The following is an 18,006-nucleotide window of genomic DNA, read 5'->3' as shown; positions in this document are numbered from 1 at the left end:
TTAATTTCTTATCTCTTCCATCCTCTGTCCTCAGCCTCCTCAACCAAGTATTAGTAAAAATTTCTTCAGGCTGTCAAGCATTAGAACAGACTGCCCTGGAAGTGGTGGAGCCACCATCTCAGAAAGTATTTAAAAGATGTGTAGATGTGGCACTGAGGGACATGATTGAGTGGTGGACTTAGAAGTGCTGAGTTAATGGTTGGGATCCATGATCTTAAAGGTCTTTTCCACCCAAAATGATTCTATGACTCTAGGCCTCTATAGACTCCATTTCTGGACAAGCCTTAGCCCAGCCTCCTCAGCACAGTTTGTATAGAGAACAGTTTTTCACGGATAATTTCTCAACTGGTGAGCTTGGCTCACAGAGTTTCCACTAAAAGGCAGATTCTATTTTCAATCCAGTGTTATAGAAATGCTGTTCTTTAGTTTCATGATCCTATTTCCTCTTAAGATACTGTGCTGGTTTTGGCTGGGATACAGTTAATTTTCTGTGCAGTCGCTAATATGGGGCTGTATTTTAGGTAAGAAAAGTCTAAAGAAGCGTAAGTTAATCAGCAAAACACTCTGAGAGACCTTCATGCGATTTATAGCACTAAGAAGTGTGAAAGCACAGGGGATGGTTCCGGGTGACCCCGGAGGCCCAGCGTGTGGCCGGACTCCAGGGCTGGGACAGGCAGGCCACGTTCGCTACAAGCCTGCCCACAGCTCCGCTCCCTTCCTTCCCGGGCGGAAGCACAAGGGGCCTTCAGATGTCTCCTGCGGGGTTCCATGGCTTCCCCCTTCCTGCACCTTCCCGACTGAGGCGGCTTGTGAAGTCAGCTGGCCTTCGCACTTCCCTCTCACTGCAGCCCCGGCAGCGGGAAGCGAGGCCCGCGACTCGGCGGGCTCTGCCGACTCCCGCAGGGCAGAGCCGTGTTCGGCCCAGATAAACACGAGCGGGAGCGAAGGGCCCGCACCGAGCAGCTGCCAGCACCGCGCCGCGGGGCCGGGGCTGTGCCTGGCCGCGGCGGCGGCGGAGAGGTCGCGTTCCGGCCCCGGGCCATGGAGCCCCGCGGCGCGGCCGCCGCCGCTGCAGGTGGGACGGAGCGCGAGGCTGTCGGGGCTGCCGGGGAGGCTGTGAGGGAGGATGGGAGAGGGCTCCCAGAGGAGAGCACCGGGCCCGGGAGATGCCCCCACCCAGCGGTGTCAGTGGCCTCTGGGGACATCCCTCATGTGCAGACTCTATGCCCAGGGCTGCTTCGGACGGTGCTCCTCGTTCCCCTGGAACAACCACCTGGTTCCCCTGGGACGCCTGCCTCGTTCCCCTGCGGGAGGCCTTCGTGGGCAGCCCCAGGTGATCAAAGAGTGGGTTCCTGAGGAAAGGTTAAGTTCATTTGGGAGGAAATGGGAGCCTTCTTATGAAAACTGCACTGCTTTGGTTATTAATAATGAAGACTATCAACTATTTATTACATATCTGTCTTTTTTATAAGTTATAAATCTGAAGTTTTCTCCTGTCCATTTCATCTAAGTCACAAGGAAAAACACTACTGTTGTGAAGTTTTGTTGAATGGATCCTGGGATTCAATTAATGTTGTTAGTGCTCCTGTAAAAAAAAGAAAAAAAAAGTTGTGTGAATAAATAGATACAATACAATATCAAAGAATTATCAAAGTTATCAATATTTTTACCTGATTATTTGTAATGTTAGTGAATTGAAATGGTAGTTTCTGGTGACTGACCTTAGGAATTCAGAAATCATAGGGCTTAGTCACTTGGATTTTTCTCATTGACTGACAGAAGAAAGTAATGATTAATACTGTATCATTACAGAATGACCTGGAGTTCTAGGTCCTTAAAGATTATCTAATTCCCACCCTTATGCTATGGGCAGGGACACCTTCCACTAGACCAGGTTGCTCAAAATCCAATCCATCCTTGTCTTGAACAGTTCCAGCAATGGAGTTTAACCCCGGCTAGCAACGAAGTACCACACAGCCTTTTTGTTCAGTCCCCCGACCCCAGCGGGGATAGTCATAAAAAAGAAAAAAAAAAGAACAGGTAAACCTAATTGGTTGAGATAAGTATAATTTAATAATTGAAATAAAATATTATAAAAGCTATACTAAGTATGCTTATAATATGATTAAGAGGAATTGTCATTAGGAAAGGAAGGGAGAATAACAGAACCCAAGAGAAATAAGTGATGAAGATAGTTGCTCAGCTCCTGATCACCAATGTCCATCCCATTTCTGAAGAGAGATCCCAATATTCCTTTGGCCAGTTTGGGTCACCTGTCCTGGCCTTGCTCACCTCCCAGCTTTCTGTGCAGCTCCTCAGTAGCACAGCATGAGACATAAAGTCCTTGACTTAGGGTAAACACTATATAGCATTAGCCAAAACATTTGCATGTTATCAACATCATTCTCATACTAAATCCAAAATCCACAGCTTTGTACCAGCTACTAAAAAGAAAATGTCCCAGCTAAAACCAAGATTTGCATCCACAGCTTCTCCAGGCACTGTTCCAATGTCTCATCACCCTCACAGTAAAGAATTCCTTCCTAATATCTAATCTAAATGTGCCGTCTTTCAGTTTAAAGTCATTCCCTCTTGTCTTGCACTTGTAAAAGTCCCTCTCCAGCTTTCTTGTAATATCTTTCAGGTGCTGAAAGGCACAATGGAGCATTCTCTTCTCCAGGCTTAGCAACCTCAACTCTCTCAACCTGCATTCAGAGGAGAGGTCCTCCAGCCTTCTGATCATCATCGTGGTTTAGATGTTGAGCCACATTAAAGTGTAAAAAATCACTTGTCTATGGACTTCACTGTGAATCCTTGGCAAGTCTCTTCTGTGGTTCACTCCAGTGCTTCATAAATTATTATTTAGACACTGCATATTTAAATGTGGGTATAGTTATGTTAGTAGCTATTGTGTATGTAAGGATTCATTCTTTATTCCATGCTGTATGCTGGATTCCTAGCAGTATTCCCTCTTTTCCTTCTCCTCTATTAGAAACATTTCCTTTCTTCTGAACAATCTCATCTTTCTTTCGGCCTGTATTAAATTTCAGTAAGAAGCACAAAACTAAGGTTTTTAAAATACAGTGGATGCATTCTGGAAAGTTACTTGAGTGAATCAGTATCAATGAAAGATACTGATCTTGTAGGTTTAAAAACCTGTGGAAGTGGAATTGTTCAGGTAAAGGCTGAAAGTGTGAAACTGGAAAGGAAATTATGGTGATATTTTAGTCACTATGTTTTAAACATGGGAAGAGGAGATAAGCAAAATAGTCTTTGTATAATCCTCCAAACTCTTGATGATTACATTTTTAACTCTGCTTTGAAATTATGCATTCAAAAGCTACTATAGTCATGGCAATAGGTAAAACTGTGGAGTTACGGGCTGCTTTCTTGTTGTAACTTGACGGTGTATAAAGGCTGGGATTGTTTTCCACAGTCCCAAATGGCAGTTGTAAATTTATTCTTTATGTAATTATTATTAGCATATATGAAACGTTGTAAAAAAATGAGGGCCTGAATTTCATGGTTTCATAAATTTCATCTCATGAAGCTCTAATGAAAAGTATATCCTCAGTTCCCAAACCAAGTGGATTTACACGCAGCTGATTAAGTGAGCACAGTTCTGTTTTGGTAGCAGAAGAAATCTGTGCTGACATAAGAATAGATAAATTTACACCACTGAGTTATACTTTAATTTCTGAGCAGCAGGTTTTGTAGAATAAATTCCCTATTCTGGAAACACATTAGTTTCTTTAGTAGTCAGAATAGTAAAGAGAAACATAGTAATGGTACTGTGTGCCAGATTCACTAAATACTGTTGTGAGTGACACATAAAAAAGGCCTGTTGGAGGAGAAAAAGGAGTGCAAAAGGAAGAATAGTGAGAATATATATACACAGTTTTAAACTACTGTAAAACTCAGGCTTAATTTATTATTTTCAAATGATCTTGTTGAAGAGTGAGGCAAAGAAACTTTGAGGACCCAAACTGATTTTTTATGCTTATATAATTCCGAATGTATTTGATGTTTCTCATGTCTTTTATTTGAACCTGTCTGCTATTGTGTGCACTGTAATATGTTCACTAGGTTATTATCATAAACTTTTTTCCATGACTTTCGGGTTTTCTTCTCGAAGGCTTTTTTTTTTTTTTTCCCCTGAGAGATAGCAAAAAGATCTAAAATTACAAACGCCTTTTAAGGGGTGGTGCTCTCAGCCTTGCAGAATTTCTCTTGTTAGTTATGTACCTTAAATAGGTCTTTGAAGGTCTCAGCTTTAGCTGCCTGTGGTGTGCCAGCTCATCTCAGAGCAGTTGACTGTCCACAGTACATGTGTATGCATCTGATGTAGCTGTCTTAACACTCTTTGTAGTCCATGGGGGGAAACAAATGTTTCTGGGTCATGACTTTACCACAAAATGTACAGATGACTTGGCTTATTTTTAACATTAGAAATCTCTGTTTCTGCCCATAAAAGAAGTCTAGACAGCTAGCTCAGTTGTAGCCATCTAAACTGTAGGTTTCTGTCGTTAAGAGGCGATAAATCTACATCAAAAATGTTACAGAAATCCGGAAGGATTATGCTTGCTTATGTTCTTAAATTCTCTGAAATGGTTATAATTTGGGAATATTAGTAAGTTCTAAAAATTTTTTTTTCAACTCATTCTTGTTATTTGGATTTGGAGAATTTATAAGATTGGGTTTTAGAATTAAAATTATTTAAAAGTTAGAGTTTGAAGAAATAAATCATGCCACATTTAAGTTTCCTTGTGCTTTTGACATAAAGTATTTTAAATATTTATTACTTTCAATATTGTTTTACCATTTTGAGTCCATTTGAAAAAAATATGCTGGAGTTATTGTTAAGCTTGTTGTATGAAAAGCAAGTTCTTCCCTCATTGACTATCTCCACATTACATATCTTTGTGTATTATGAGCATAGGTTGTTTAAAGATAACACTGTGGAGTAGCCTTGGTTTAATATACACTTTTACAATAAAAGCTGCTTAATTGGAACACAAGGCATACTTCAGTTCATCTTGATTATGTAGCTGTCCCATTATCATTGTTTATTATATACACAAATGACATTGTGCTAGGCATACCAATTAAATCAAGTTTATTTTATTGTTGTTTAATGTTGTGGCTGTAAGTGTCTGAGTTCAGCCCAGTTCCGTTAGAGCAATTGCAGCATTTTGTGCTCCCTCATAATGAGTCAATGTCTTGGTTTCTATTGTATAAAGCAGATGAGGTTACAAAGACGTGGGTAATTTTTTCACCTTATTTGCACTGTGTAATTGACAGGCTAGTTAAAGTGAAAATCATGGCAACAAAACAGTTTTTTTCTTGAATGGTTGTACCTTTAAGGACAGACCATACTCTTAAATTTAGAAGGAAAAGCATTTTTTCTTATATTTAGGGCTGTCTGAAGATTCTTAGCTGTGTAGTAGTGGTGGATGGTAATTTGTTTCTGTCCCAACAAATCTTATTTTTAAATAAAAATTTCACATGCGAAGAAAACTGAGCCCTGGAATGGCCTGGAAATTATATGAATTACAGTCTTTTTTGTATCTTATGCTATTCATTTTTTAAATTACTTTTGAAATTTGTATGTTAGTGGTCTGAATAACAAATGAGTGTCCTGATATAATCCGTAAGGTTTTGTCTATGACATTTGCAGCACTTTCCTCCATTATTAGCCATGAATTTTGTGGCCAAACTTGGAAATCACACCTAAGATCTATAATTCTTTGACATTAATGAGTCAAAGTGTTGAATTATTCCAAGTGAGTTTAGGTCTTGGGTTTGGTTTGAGATACCCTATAATTTTAAATCATAGCATAATTTAGCTATCTTCCCCCCGTTTCTCTCTGAGTTACCTGTTTCCAAGGTCAGTGAGAAAACTGTATGTACTACTCAGAAGAGTAAATTATATAGAATTGACCTCCTTTACCCATAAACATCCCTTAAAGACTTCTTAAAATCACCTTCTGCACATGGCCGATTCTTTGAGTCATTTACCCTTAACATTTCAATCTCTTCATGTGAGCTGCTGCATCAAATGCAGCTGCAAAACAGGACTGGCAGGTTGGTCAATTAGGGTAGTGCTTATGAATCAGATTTATCCTGGTTCTTTCTGTTATCCTGTTTCCTACTTACTTCAAAGGTCTTCAGTGGATCTTGCACCATATCTCAGTTCCCCTTGATTAGGTTAAACAAAGCTGAACGAGACAGTTGATAATTTCTTTTGTAATTATTTCAGCCGGTGAATAATTGCTCAGCAGTCTTCTACGGCTGGGATCTCAGCAGGTCTGTGGGTTCTCAGTACCCTCTCCCTGCATGAGAGCTGGAAGCATGGGATGTCGTTCTTGTGTTGGAGAACTGTAGACTTAGCCCTGTTCAACAGTGTTTTTAATTGTGTCCTGTGAGAGCTCTTCCATTATTAGCTTGTGGATTGGGGGGTTTGCATAGGGAACCAGATGGTTGTTGGTGAGCTGGGCCCTGCTTCCAGCCGTTTGCAAGGGATTACTGGTTCTCTTCCTTAACACTGAGTAATGACAGGAATGAAGCTTTGGATAATTCTTGAACCTTTCTCTTTGTCTTTATGTCATTTATATATTAGCAGCTAGAATTAGACTGGTGAGTGTTTTCTACTCTTGTTTGGGTACTTGTCTCAGTCAAAGAAAGTTTTTGGTTTATTTCTAAAACTTTTTTCTGGCCAACCAGTGGTGTAATTTCTGTGCTGATAGGAGCAGAAACATTATTGATAAAACTCTGTAGCTGCCAATATGCTTTCAGTGGAATATATTTGGTGGTTCAGCACTTCCCGAGAGCAACAGATTGCTGTGCAATTTTTGCTAATGCACAGTTGGCCAGTATCCCCATATTTCTAATAGCATCATCCGGTGTGCTATTTTCTAGAAGAGTTACATAGTAGTTTCTGAGAGAGCAGTTGTCCCTTTAGGCGAATGGTGAAAAACCTCAATCAATTCTTAGAGCTTCTGCTTTTCAATACACAAACTTATCTTTTCCTAACCAGAGAAGAAATGAGGAGAGATGGTGATAGTGTCACTAACATAAAACAAGTGAAAGATCTGAATATGCTCCATAGAATCGTTAAGAAGTCTCTTCTTTCTGGAAATGCATTCAGGAATATTGCTATTTGTCATTAATTAATAACAAGAGATTTTGTGATTCCAACAGAATGACTTCTCCAAAAACTGCACTGTGTCTTTTTCCTAAGAACCAGCTGTGTTTTGTGATCTATCCTGCTGTAGAGTTGTTTTTTTTTTTTTGTTGTAACAGCATCTTTATAAGTAATTTTTCCAGAAAATGAGTGAGTTTTTGCCACCAGAATATCTCCCTAAACTCATTCTAAACTATAGAAACTCATTCCCTAAACTCATTCCTACTATAGAAATGAGTCTGTATAAGATAATAAAGAGGAAAATGCCTCCCTCAAACCCCAAATTGCATTAATTCATTAATTAAATGTATGTCTTACGTGTTAAGGTGGAATGCTATTTAAGATTCTCAAAGCAAAATTAGGTAATGGTTCATGTGGTTTATATGACTCACTAGGGATACATCTACTTCAGAAAATAGCATTTTGGAATGTTGTGGTGGAAAGTTCCTTTTACTTGTCTCCATTGTACTGTTACCTTGTGCGCTAAGGTTTTTGTTATGCTTAAAACATACCAGTCCCTTTCAAAACAAAATGTAAAAGTGACTCTCTTTTATTTTGGTAATGGGTGGGTGGTCAAAAAATGCTACCAAAGTAGCATTTCACACTAGTAGCATAGTGGTAATATGTCAGTGGTCAGACAGCAAACTTTGTATTTTCTATGTAATACTATGCCCTGTAAGGAGAAACAGAATACAATAAATAAGGCATTGGTGGTGACTCTGATGATAAAAGGCACCTGAGCATTCATAAAATGCTGGAATAAATACCACTCCCTGGCCCATACTGGAATGTTGGTCATTTTGCAACTTCTGTGAAAATAATTTAAAGGAAAATACTAATAACTGACAAAGCATGTTATGAAGCAGAAAGTAAATATGTGTTTATCCTTAAAAGGAAGATGAATCAGAAAGCTTTGGCAGAGTAGTCTCTGGAGGTACCAAAATGTTAAACAAGCGGTTTAAGACATTTTTCTGCTTGCCCTAATTTATCGTTCTGCTCTGCACAGGGACTTGGTAAAAATGGTGCTTGACAAGCACTGTTTGAGTAATATCTGGGTGAAATTTCTGTTAATGAGATAATCTGGGAAGCACCTTTCAGATTCAAAGCCCAATGTTTTGGATACCTTACTGTTTAATCTTCTTTCAGTGTGTTCCATGTATTTCACTTTATTCACAGCTTTGAAGGCAGTTCCATTACTTGCATGCTTTTGTATTTTTAAACATTTCCTTTGATGTATTAGACAAGCAAGAGTCTTACACCAGTTAGCTGTCCCACAGTTGTGATAATCCTTTGAGGTTGAGAGAATAATTTCTGCTTCTCACTGAAATTCTAGATATTAATTGAAAAGTTGTGTGAAATAGATTTTCTTTATTAGCAATTTTGCAAAAGTACCATTTAGTGTATAACTGCTTTAAGTAAAGGATATATACTGTATAGTTCAGTTTCTAAAGGTTTACTATTTAATTAACTTTAAGAATGCACTGGTTGCTTAGCTTAGATGATTTTGTCTTGACACACAACAGGAATGGAGTGTTTCAAGTAGAGAGAAGAGTAGCCTAAAATATAGCTGTAGGTAAATAGATCCCAAAGAATTTTTGCACACTTGTCCTTTGTGCTCTGTACTACTTAAAGTGTTAATTGTCTGCTGTGTCTGAATGGACAGTGTGCAAGGAGTGCACAGGGATTGTTTGTGCATTTCAGAAGTATTTTAAAAGTGAAAGAAATACTTAAAAAGCAGTGCTTTCTGTAAGTGTCCCTGATGGATAAATGAATATATGATGATTTATGACTTACTATCCAGAGCTGAGTAGAACCAGAGGAAGAAATCAGCTTAGTGATAGCAGATGATCTGATGAAAGGATGACCTAAAATAACTTTTTCAAACCTGTGCTGTGACTTTTTCAGAGTTGCTCAACACAACTTAATTGTGCTTAACCTACAGTTTTGACAGATAACAAGAAAAAAACAGCATTGGGAGAAAAACATAGATGTCAAGGTTAGGGTGAAAGTGTAGGAAGTGATTTTTTTTTCTTAAATTATCATTTTGGGAGTGATGTTTTTTCAGGAAAAGAATACATTGAACAACTGAATGAAAATGGTGTGGAATTAGGAAAAAAAAAGTATATTTTCTAATTTGACAGAGTGGTTAATATTAGTTTGTTTTAATTTCCCATTTTCCGTCTCTACTCCTAGGCTCTGTGCTGTTGCACATGATGCAATTATCTATTTAAATATTTTATTTCTCTGACTCTTAATAATGCCTTTTCCCCATCCTCACTGTTTGTAACAAAGCTTATAAAACTGTCTTCTCTTACCTTACTAGGCACTTGCATCACTTTGAAGCTGTCTGCTTAGCTTTCTGCAGGCTTGATGCTTAATGTAGACTTAAAACTTCAAGGGCATCAATACCAGGTGTACAAAACCAGAGACAACCTCAAAGTTTTATCTTTTGAGTACTGGGTCTTTATGGTAAACTTTCAAGAAATTATATGTATTGTATTTAAGTATAAATAATCCCAAATTAATTTTTCTGTCATAGGTTTAGAATTCTTTTGCGGGGGGGAGGGAGTGTCAGGGTGGGTTTCTTGAGGTTAATATTTTTACTTCTTTCATCCTTGTTTTAGTGGAGATTACATTTGCCTTTAAAATTTTGCTAGGATAAGCCTATTTGAAGTGCTTACCATTTCCACGGTTATTCTCAAACACTGGATTTTATTTTTATAGCTGAGCGCAGCTCATGGTGTGTTCTTTTTTTGCACAGATGCTTGTGTTTCTGTTCTCCTTGGTGATTTAGGAATGCACTAGAAATTAAAGAATTGGTCTCACTATTGAACAGTTTTCAAAGACAAGAAGATATTGTGCATAATTTCCTTAATGGAGTCATAGTGAAGTAACCTTTTTGTTTTCTGTTTTTCTAACGCAATAGAAATCAAAGGCAGAAGAGAAAATCAAATTTCGTATTTGAAAATATCAAAACTAGCATTGGCTTTTGCAATTATCCACTCAAAACCACCAGGGAAGAGTTCCAAAGAATACACAGAATACCTTTCCAGAATTGTATCCGAACAAGATTTTGGATGGAAACGGAAAGTGGAAGTGCTGGAAGCTGAAGTTCTTAGATTACAACAGGAACTTCTTTTGAACAGGATCTCTCCAAGATTCTGCTTGGAAAATAGTAAGTTACTCAAATATTTCTGGCTGTGTTGCAATAGCAAGGAGCCGAGCAGCTTTCGTGTTGCCTGTACCATTTCTTGTACTTAGCTGTGAGAGTGTTCAGTGTACTGTTTTTTGTTTTCCCCAAAGTTCTGAGATAGTGGGACACTTAATTCATTTGAAATGGGATTGTGCTTGAAAATTGATGCTTATGAAGAATTTATATATTTAACCATCAGAATCAATATGTATTATACAAAAAAATTGCAGGCAAAACTTGTCAATACACAATGTCGCTATATAACCTTGAAAATACTAGTTTGTAAGAACTAATTTGTGTTTACATTTGGAACATGTCTTAAAGACATATTTCATATTTTTTAACCACCCTAAAGATTTTACAATCAGAATTTAAGCCTAAAGTGTTGGAAGCAATAATCCCTAATATAGGTAACAGGGCTGTATATCTGTTATTTCTGTGAATGTTTTTCATGGCATATGATAAAATATTGTGAGTCTGATATTATTGATTCAGGAAAGCTTTTAGTTAAAGACTGAAAAAAAAAGTCTCAAACAGCACTGTTTTTCTGAGTTGTGCATGTGTAGTAAGTCATGCTCGATTTAAGATATCAGTGGCACCGTGTGAGCTTGAAAATAAGCAGTGGAGGATTTCTTCAGGCTCTGGGGAGATACTTTCCTGGGAGATGGAGGTCAAAACACTCTGGGCTGAAGGAGAGAGAAAGTTCACTGTTGAGGGCATCTCTAAAATCGGGATGTATAGCTAATTGTATTATGACTTGAGATTTTTAGAAGGTTCCCTGGTGGAAAACTTGATGAGGCTTTACCCCACTGCTTCTGTACTGAAACAGTAATGTCTTTATCGCCTTGCCTAAAGATTTCTAACTTGTAACATTGACTGATGGGGGGATCATTAGACTTCAGCTACAAGCTCTAATGGTGTATGTATTTAATTTGTATAATAGAACTTTTCTCTACAGAGAAGCGATTTAATGACTGTTCTTACTTTGTTGTTGTCTATTTTCTGCAACCTATTGCAAACATGACATTTAAGACTAAAAGTAACCTTTAAGATGCAGTTTCCAACAGGTGTCTTATGTTTTGAAGAACTGGCTGCAAATTATCAGGAGGAATTTATAAACATGTAATGTCTGGAGAGGATATTCTAATTGTGGATTAAGCAGAACACAGCAAAAACTACCATTTAGCAAAACATAGCAAAGAAAATCAATTCACTTGCAATTTCTGTGTTCTAATTTTTTGAAAGATTCTCTGAACTCTAAATCTTAATTGTGAGATAGGCAGAGGAAACTGCCCCTGGCAGATAACACCTCTTGCAAGGGATGTTAATTTTAAGTACCCTAGTCACACTGAAGTTTGCTCACAGACTTAAAATGTGATAAATGTTTTCTAATTTTAGATGTCTTATACATATATATATGTCACTGTTTCTGCTGAGTGTGCATTCATGATTACAGTCCCACTGGATACAAATGTTTTTGAATAAGGAAAGATTGTTAATGGTACCTGATGGAATATCTATTGGTGAGATCTATGCACTCATTGGGGTATCAAGGTGATGATATATATCAATAGCAGAACATCTGTGGTTGGCATGTATGGGAAGATGGTTGTAGAAACAGGGCCTACCTGAAATAAGGGCCACTACACCACTGACATCTTCTGCCCCAAGATAAAAAACAATACTTCTTGTGTGTGTTGTGCCAGTTTTGAGATTTTTCAAGCCCGTGGAGAACAGAAGCTAAAGGGTGGCTACTGCTGAGGTACAAAGGCACAAGGAGATTGAATCTAAGTTAGGAGAAAAAGTGGTAATAAGTGGTATTTCATCCTTTCAGGTGAAACTGGAAACTGCTATAGATCCATCAAGCCATCATTTACAGGTTTACCACCTAATATTATACCAGAGTTATGTTCTTTAGGGCTGAGGATGATAACTAGGATTGTTCTTAGCAGCAAGTAATCTGCAGAAATCCTGGATCCTTTTCCTCCTCCACTCATTTCTCCAGCCTCATTTCTAGAGTTAGTTTTCTGCTTTAAATAATACGGCTTCTCAAAAATATTTCAACCCCCCAGCCTTTCTATGGCTTTCTTCTGTTTCCAGTAACAGCTCTTTAGATACAGGAATATCTGGGTTTCACAAAATCCACCACCAGAAAAATCTCATGCAGTAAGGATGAGACTGCATTTATTCCTGCTGGTGCCTCTTGAAAACTGAAGAGTTTGAGTTCTTCCGCCAAGGTTCACTTTGCAGCTGTATCTTTTCTGCTTTGCATCTCGAATGTGAGAGCTTTCCTTTCCCACCTGCTGTTTGTAGTAATAGTAGTAGGTCTTTCAGAAGCTTCAGGAATGATTAGAAACTGCCCGTAGAGTTTTATTTCCCTAATGTGAGAAATTTGTGAGCTCTTTGAAGCTGTGGTACCTGTTTTCCCCCTCCACATACAGTTGAGCACAGTATGGATGTGCAAATACGTGAAGGATAAATAAAAGAAAACTCATTTTTAAAAGAAATGGTGCCTAAATTTCTTTGTCCCACCTGAATAGTTCTTTGTCCACAGAGACACTAAAACAGTTGTGGGTTCCTAACTTAGGGGGAGAAACATGCTTTGCTGCAGGTGAGCTGCTTGGTGATATGAGTTCTTACAGATTAATGTGTCTTTTATGAAAGTGCAGTGGTGAGTATTCACTGACTGTGCTGTGTCTGGAAGTTCCTTACTTGACTTATTGTTCAGTTGTCTTTCTGAATACACGGGCTCTATTCCTTGGTGGTGCTTTTGGCTATATGTCAATCATATGAGGAGGAAGAGAAACAAATCTTTTTGCAATTTTCTGTTATTTTTCACCTTGACAGTGTTGTCCTGACAACTATGCTCATGGGTAGAAAAAAAAGTCAAATTTCATATTAAATCAAAGTTTCATGCCTTTCTTTGATCCAGATTAAAATTTCACAGAAAGGAGGATAGAAACTTCTTGATGTTATTCTAAGAATAAGCATTTATAGTATTTGAGCATTGTGCTGTCACTTCTTTGGGGAAACAAGAAAAGACAAAGGGTCTTACAAAGCATTGATGAATTGATTGGTTCATGGATTGGAGCACCTGCCCTCTAAGACAAATTCCTTCACTCTTACCAGTTCATAAAATCAATGATCATATTGTTTCTTGGCAGAAAAAAAGTGTTAAAGGGCTCTGAAAAGCCTGCAGCTGTTACTTCAGCCCAAGAAGGCATAAATGCAGTATTCTACCCTTTTTGTGCCAAGCATGTATTTTAGGAATGACAGTTTAGAGGATAGATGTTTATTACCTTGGTTGCTTCCAGCTGATACTCTTGAAGGTTCCAAATCGATTATCCAGAGTATATGCTTAGCAAAACTTGTCGCAAATGTTCCCTCTTCCTTAGCTTCACCTTCAAACTTGGTTCAAGTTATTCCATTCTTACGCACCAGGTAGGAATTTACTGAACTGCTTGCTCCTCTAATTAAAATAAAAACAAATTCTTTTCACCACATACCTTTTTAGAATTCGTTTACTCTGCCTTTTATAGATAATTTACAATAGAACTTCTGCCATGTCCTGGAGTTCCTTCCTGTTTTTAGCCTCCACAGTAGCACATGTGCCAGCCACCCTACCACAGTGTGTCTGTGTGTCTAGGGAAATGATGACCTCTGAGTCACAGTGTGATTAACCTGGATGTCTGATTTTTAACTGTATCCTGGTTTTTTTTATCCTGGGGCTGTGTTTCACCTTTCAGGATACTGTCCCCTAAATTCTATTCCCTGTGTCAAAGAAGCAGCTTGTATCTTTTTTTGGGAATAATACACAGAGAAAAAAAAAAAAGAATTTTTATCTCCTGCTTCACTCATTAATTTGGTGTGTTTCTTGAGGCAATTAGTTGTATGTGTGGAAAAAAGAGAACAACTTCCTTTGTAGATTAGCACAAATGAAAACACTGCAGTCTCATTTCTTCTCACTGGGAGTTTATGGAACTGGAACCAGCCAGTTCAACAGCTGAAGTAAAACTGATTATAAACATTACATAGCTACAGTGTACCAGCAGCCTTGCTTTGGGCCACAGAATTCAGCCTTCTCTTCCCTTTCCACTTCCCTGTAAGTCCTGGCTTGGAAATTTCTTGCTCAAAAGGGAGACGCAGAAACTCTGGGTGCTCATCTTATACCCCAGGATTTCCTGGGTAGGCAAAGACAGGATCAGATAAGTCCTGCTTTGATGATGGCATAAAAAATGATGGCCAGTCAAAATATTTTCTGAATAATTGTATTTCAAACTTCTGAAAGGGCAAAGCTCTCCATCATGACTTAAGTAGTGTAGCTTGTGATGTTTCCTCTGCCTCCTTACATGAAAAGGAGTGGTGAGAGAACATAATTGATAATAGATTTTTAAAGCTCATTTTCAAAGAGGAGCCAATCAGTTGAATTCAGAAAGGTCAGACCAGAACCTGAAGATTTCCTCAGTGGATATGTTATCTGCAGCTTCGTAAAGGAGTCTTCTTTGTTAGTGGGAATAACTGCAGTCCACATCTGACTGAATAGTAATACAAACACATTTGTCTATTTCTTGGGAGGGAATTATTTCCCTCCCCAGAAGGTAGATGAAATAGTGTGAAATGTGGATTTGCATATGTTGTAAATAGCACTTAGCAACAATTTTAGTTCCTATGACATTGAAATAAGGTAGAGGACTACAGACTAGAATTTCCAAGTTACCATGCTATGTTTAAGGAAAAGCTATTTTTTTTCAGGTTAGTGTGTGTAAATCAGCAGCTGTTACAGATTGTTGTGTCCTGTCATCACTTTCCCCCCCTGGTATTTGGAAGGAGTACAAAAGCACAAAAATTGCAGAGGAACTGTCAGCCTCTGAGGGGTATCTTTTACTTCTGTCTTCCTTTTTGTAAGGTCAGAAGATTCTCCATTGGCCAGCAGTCAACACTTAATTTGATGTTGCCATGGAAAACAGTTCTGATTATTTTTTCAGGTGCTTAGGGATGTGATGTTTCTGCATAAAGACATTCTACCTCTCTACGTCTTGCCTCTCCATCCACTTCAAATAAGAATAGGTATCTTTCTCTCCATACAGATCCATAAGGGCAGCCCAGTGTGTCATCTCAACATTTTTTTCTCTAAGGCATAGGGCTGTCAGACAAACTGTACTTCAGGAATGTCATTTGACATCTTAAGTGTACTGGTGTATTCCCATGCATCTACCAGTGGTAATGCTGCAAGTAGGCAGCATGGCAAGGAATGTCTCACAACTTAAGAAGTATTTTATGTTGTTATGAGGAGAACAAAGAAATGAGAGCAGATCTGTGAGATGGCAAAAATGAAGTTAAATTGTGTTTAGCACAGATTTATAGGAATATGACTCTTGGAATATGATGATGAGATAAATCTGTTCTCCATAATTGTATTGACACAAAGAGGAACTTTATGAAAGCTGAGGCCTTTTCAGGATAATTAAATAAGTTAATTTGCAATCTGCAAAAAGCACCAGCTGGAGTGTAATGATTCACAGAAATCTCAGAGTACTGCTCCTTCCATGGATAACAGGTCTGTTTTGGTTGTGGAAACTTTCTCCCTTTGAAAACAGGTGCTGCCTATCTTATCCAATGGCATTGCTACAGCTGTTCTAAGCACATACTTGGGGTAAAGGGGCCCAAGAAGCATCCTTTTCTTTCCAGATTTCTCTGTAAGGAACCCATTCAGAGGCAAAACCAACCCAATTTTCCCAGCAAGAAAAAAAATTTGTTACTATTTGATTAATTTGTTATAAGATGCATAGTGATTATTAGGAATAAAGTTTATAAATGCAAGTGGAATTAGTGTAGATTAATTTCTTCTGGGTAACAGAATGATAGTTTTGGGGAAAACTGTATGTATACGGTATAAACAGGTTAAGAAGTGTGGCCATGGCAATTAGGATCCTTTTGCCTTTAATTTCACTGTGGGGAGCTAGGAATCACAGAATGGTGGAGGTTGGAAGGGGCTACTGAAGATCATCTAGTCCAAGCCTCTTGTCAAGCACGGTCACCTAGAGCCAGTTGTGCAGGACCATGTCCCGATATTTTCTAAGTATCTCTGAGGATGGAGATTTCACAACCCTTCTGGGCAACTTAAACCCAACTCAAACTTAGGATCTAGTTCCTCAAGCAGGTCTTTGTGTCCTTCTGGATATATAAAGACAGAAAAGCCAAGCGTTTATACCGTGTTGTATTGAAGAATAGTGATGTTTTTATGAAGGCACACTTTAGCTGATTTCCTAGGGAGTCCACTTCATTTTAGCCTTCAGCTCCCTAAGTTGCATCCAGATCATTGCAGTCTTCACTGGCTGCTATTTCCCATCTCTTAGCAAAGCTCAGTGTGTTTCATAATGCAGAGCATTATTACAAATTTATATTATTACAAATATAAAAAATTATTACTGTAATGCTTACAGTATAGTACTACCAGTTCAGTCAGGTAGTCTTTAAAGATAACATTAATTCATGTAGTATTTTGAAATATCCCCTGTCTGGCTTAGAACTCAAATTTCAGTCATGTCATTGAGATGGTCAATATCGTAAAGCTTGTCTGATCTTTTGTTGTCAAAGCTGCCTGATGAGCATTAACTGACTCAAGTATCTTTACTGCAAGTTTGCTTTATTTGACTTGAACTGCGGAAGATTTGTGATGTCATCTACAGAGATTCCTTAAAAATGAATGTTTATATCCTCAAAATCCTTCTCAGTTCTCACTGAATTCTAAACATTTAGTGCTTTCTGTAAGCAAAATCCCTAACAAATTGAAGTATATTCTTCTAAGCCTTTAGAGGAGCATTTAAACCCTAGCATTGAACAATTTGAGAATTTTACATACTCAGTCCCATATTCATTTCTTTGAAATTATCCCTAAATGGGATAAAATATGTCAGCATGCACCTTTAGCATAAAAAATCACCTTGCATTTAAACAAAAGACTTTTCTTTTCCAAGCCAGTTCCAAAAAAAAATACCCCATGGAGATGCAGAAGCAAATTGTGGGATAAAAGGCTTCTAAAACTTCTTATTTGGAGAATTCTAATATTTTCTAATATTCAACAATATTTTGGCATTATTATTATGGGATAATGAACATAGAAGTTTGCCTTGGTTCCAGGTCAGGACAACAATGGGGTGCTAAAGACATAAGAGTTCATGAAGGAGGGAGAGTTGTTTTTTTCTTCAATCAGCTTGGTTAGTAATGAAAACAGCAGAACAGAGTTACATATGAAAGAAAGGCAAAGAAACTGCATGGGGTTTTAAATAAGAAAATAAACTTGATTTATTGTTCAGGGAAAGTGCATTTCAATAAAACCAATCAATGAAAATTAAGTGAAGAATAACAGAGCCCTGAGAAATGTAGACATGGACATAATTTCAGTTTTTTGTTTCCTTTTAGAGGTTATTGACTGAATGCCTGCTTGGAAAGCAGAATGCCATATCATTAAGGAGGTTTCTATGAATGTCTCGTTTTTACTTGTCTCTTGTTTTTTCTTTTAGAAGTGGAACTGAGAGTATCAATTGTAACTGAGTTTTAAGAGAGATTTACATATCTGATGTCAGTGGTTTTGATTTTCAAGTGATAATCCATGTGTCTGTTCATGAAA

The 18,006-nt window shown here is 37.9% G+C and overlaps 1 protein-coding gene across 1 annotated transcript in view; it reads left to right on the top strand.

Annotated features, from left to right (window-relative positions):
* The first annotated feature begins 1,041 nt into the window (after nucleotides 1-1,041).
* Nucleotides 1,042-18,006, top strand: part of MEI4 (meiotic double-stranded break formation protein 4) — a 66,633-nt gene continuing 49,668 nt past the window's right edge. Inside the window, exons 1-2 of the mRNA XM_088052626.1 lie at nucleotides 1,042-1,333; nucleotides 10,110-10,358. Of these exons, the coding sequence (XP_087908752.1) occupies nucleotides 1,042-1,333; nucleotides 10,110-10,358 (541 nt within the window). The remainder of the gene's footprint in view (nucleotides 1,334-10,109; nucleotides 10,359-18,006) is intronic.

Source organism: Pseudopodoces humilis, chromosome 3 (assembly GCF_049639895.1).
Source record: "Pseudopodoces humilis isolate 2021_Gansu_Grassland_sample_001 chromosome 3, ASM4963989v1, whole genome shotgun sequence".
In the NCBI taxonomy this organism is placed as follows: domain Eukaryota; kingdom Metazoa; phylum Chordata; class Aves; order Passeriformes; family Paridae; genus Pseudopodoces; species Pseudopodoces humilis.
Note: the sequence above shows the minus strand (reverse complement) of the source record. Positions and strands in the feature narration are given on the sequence as shown.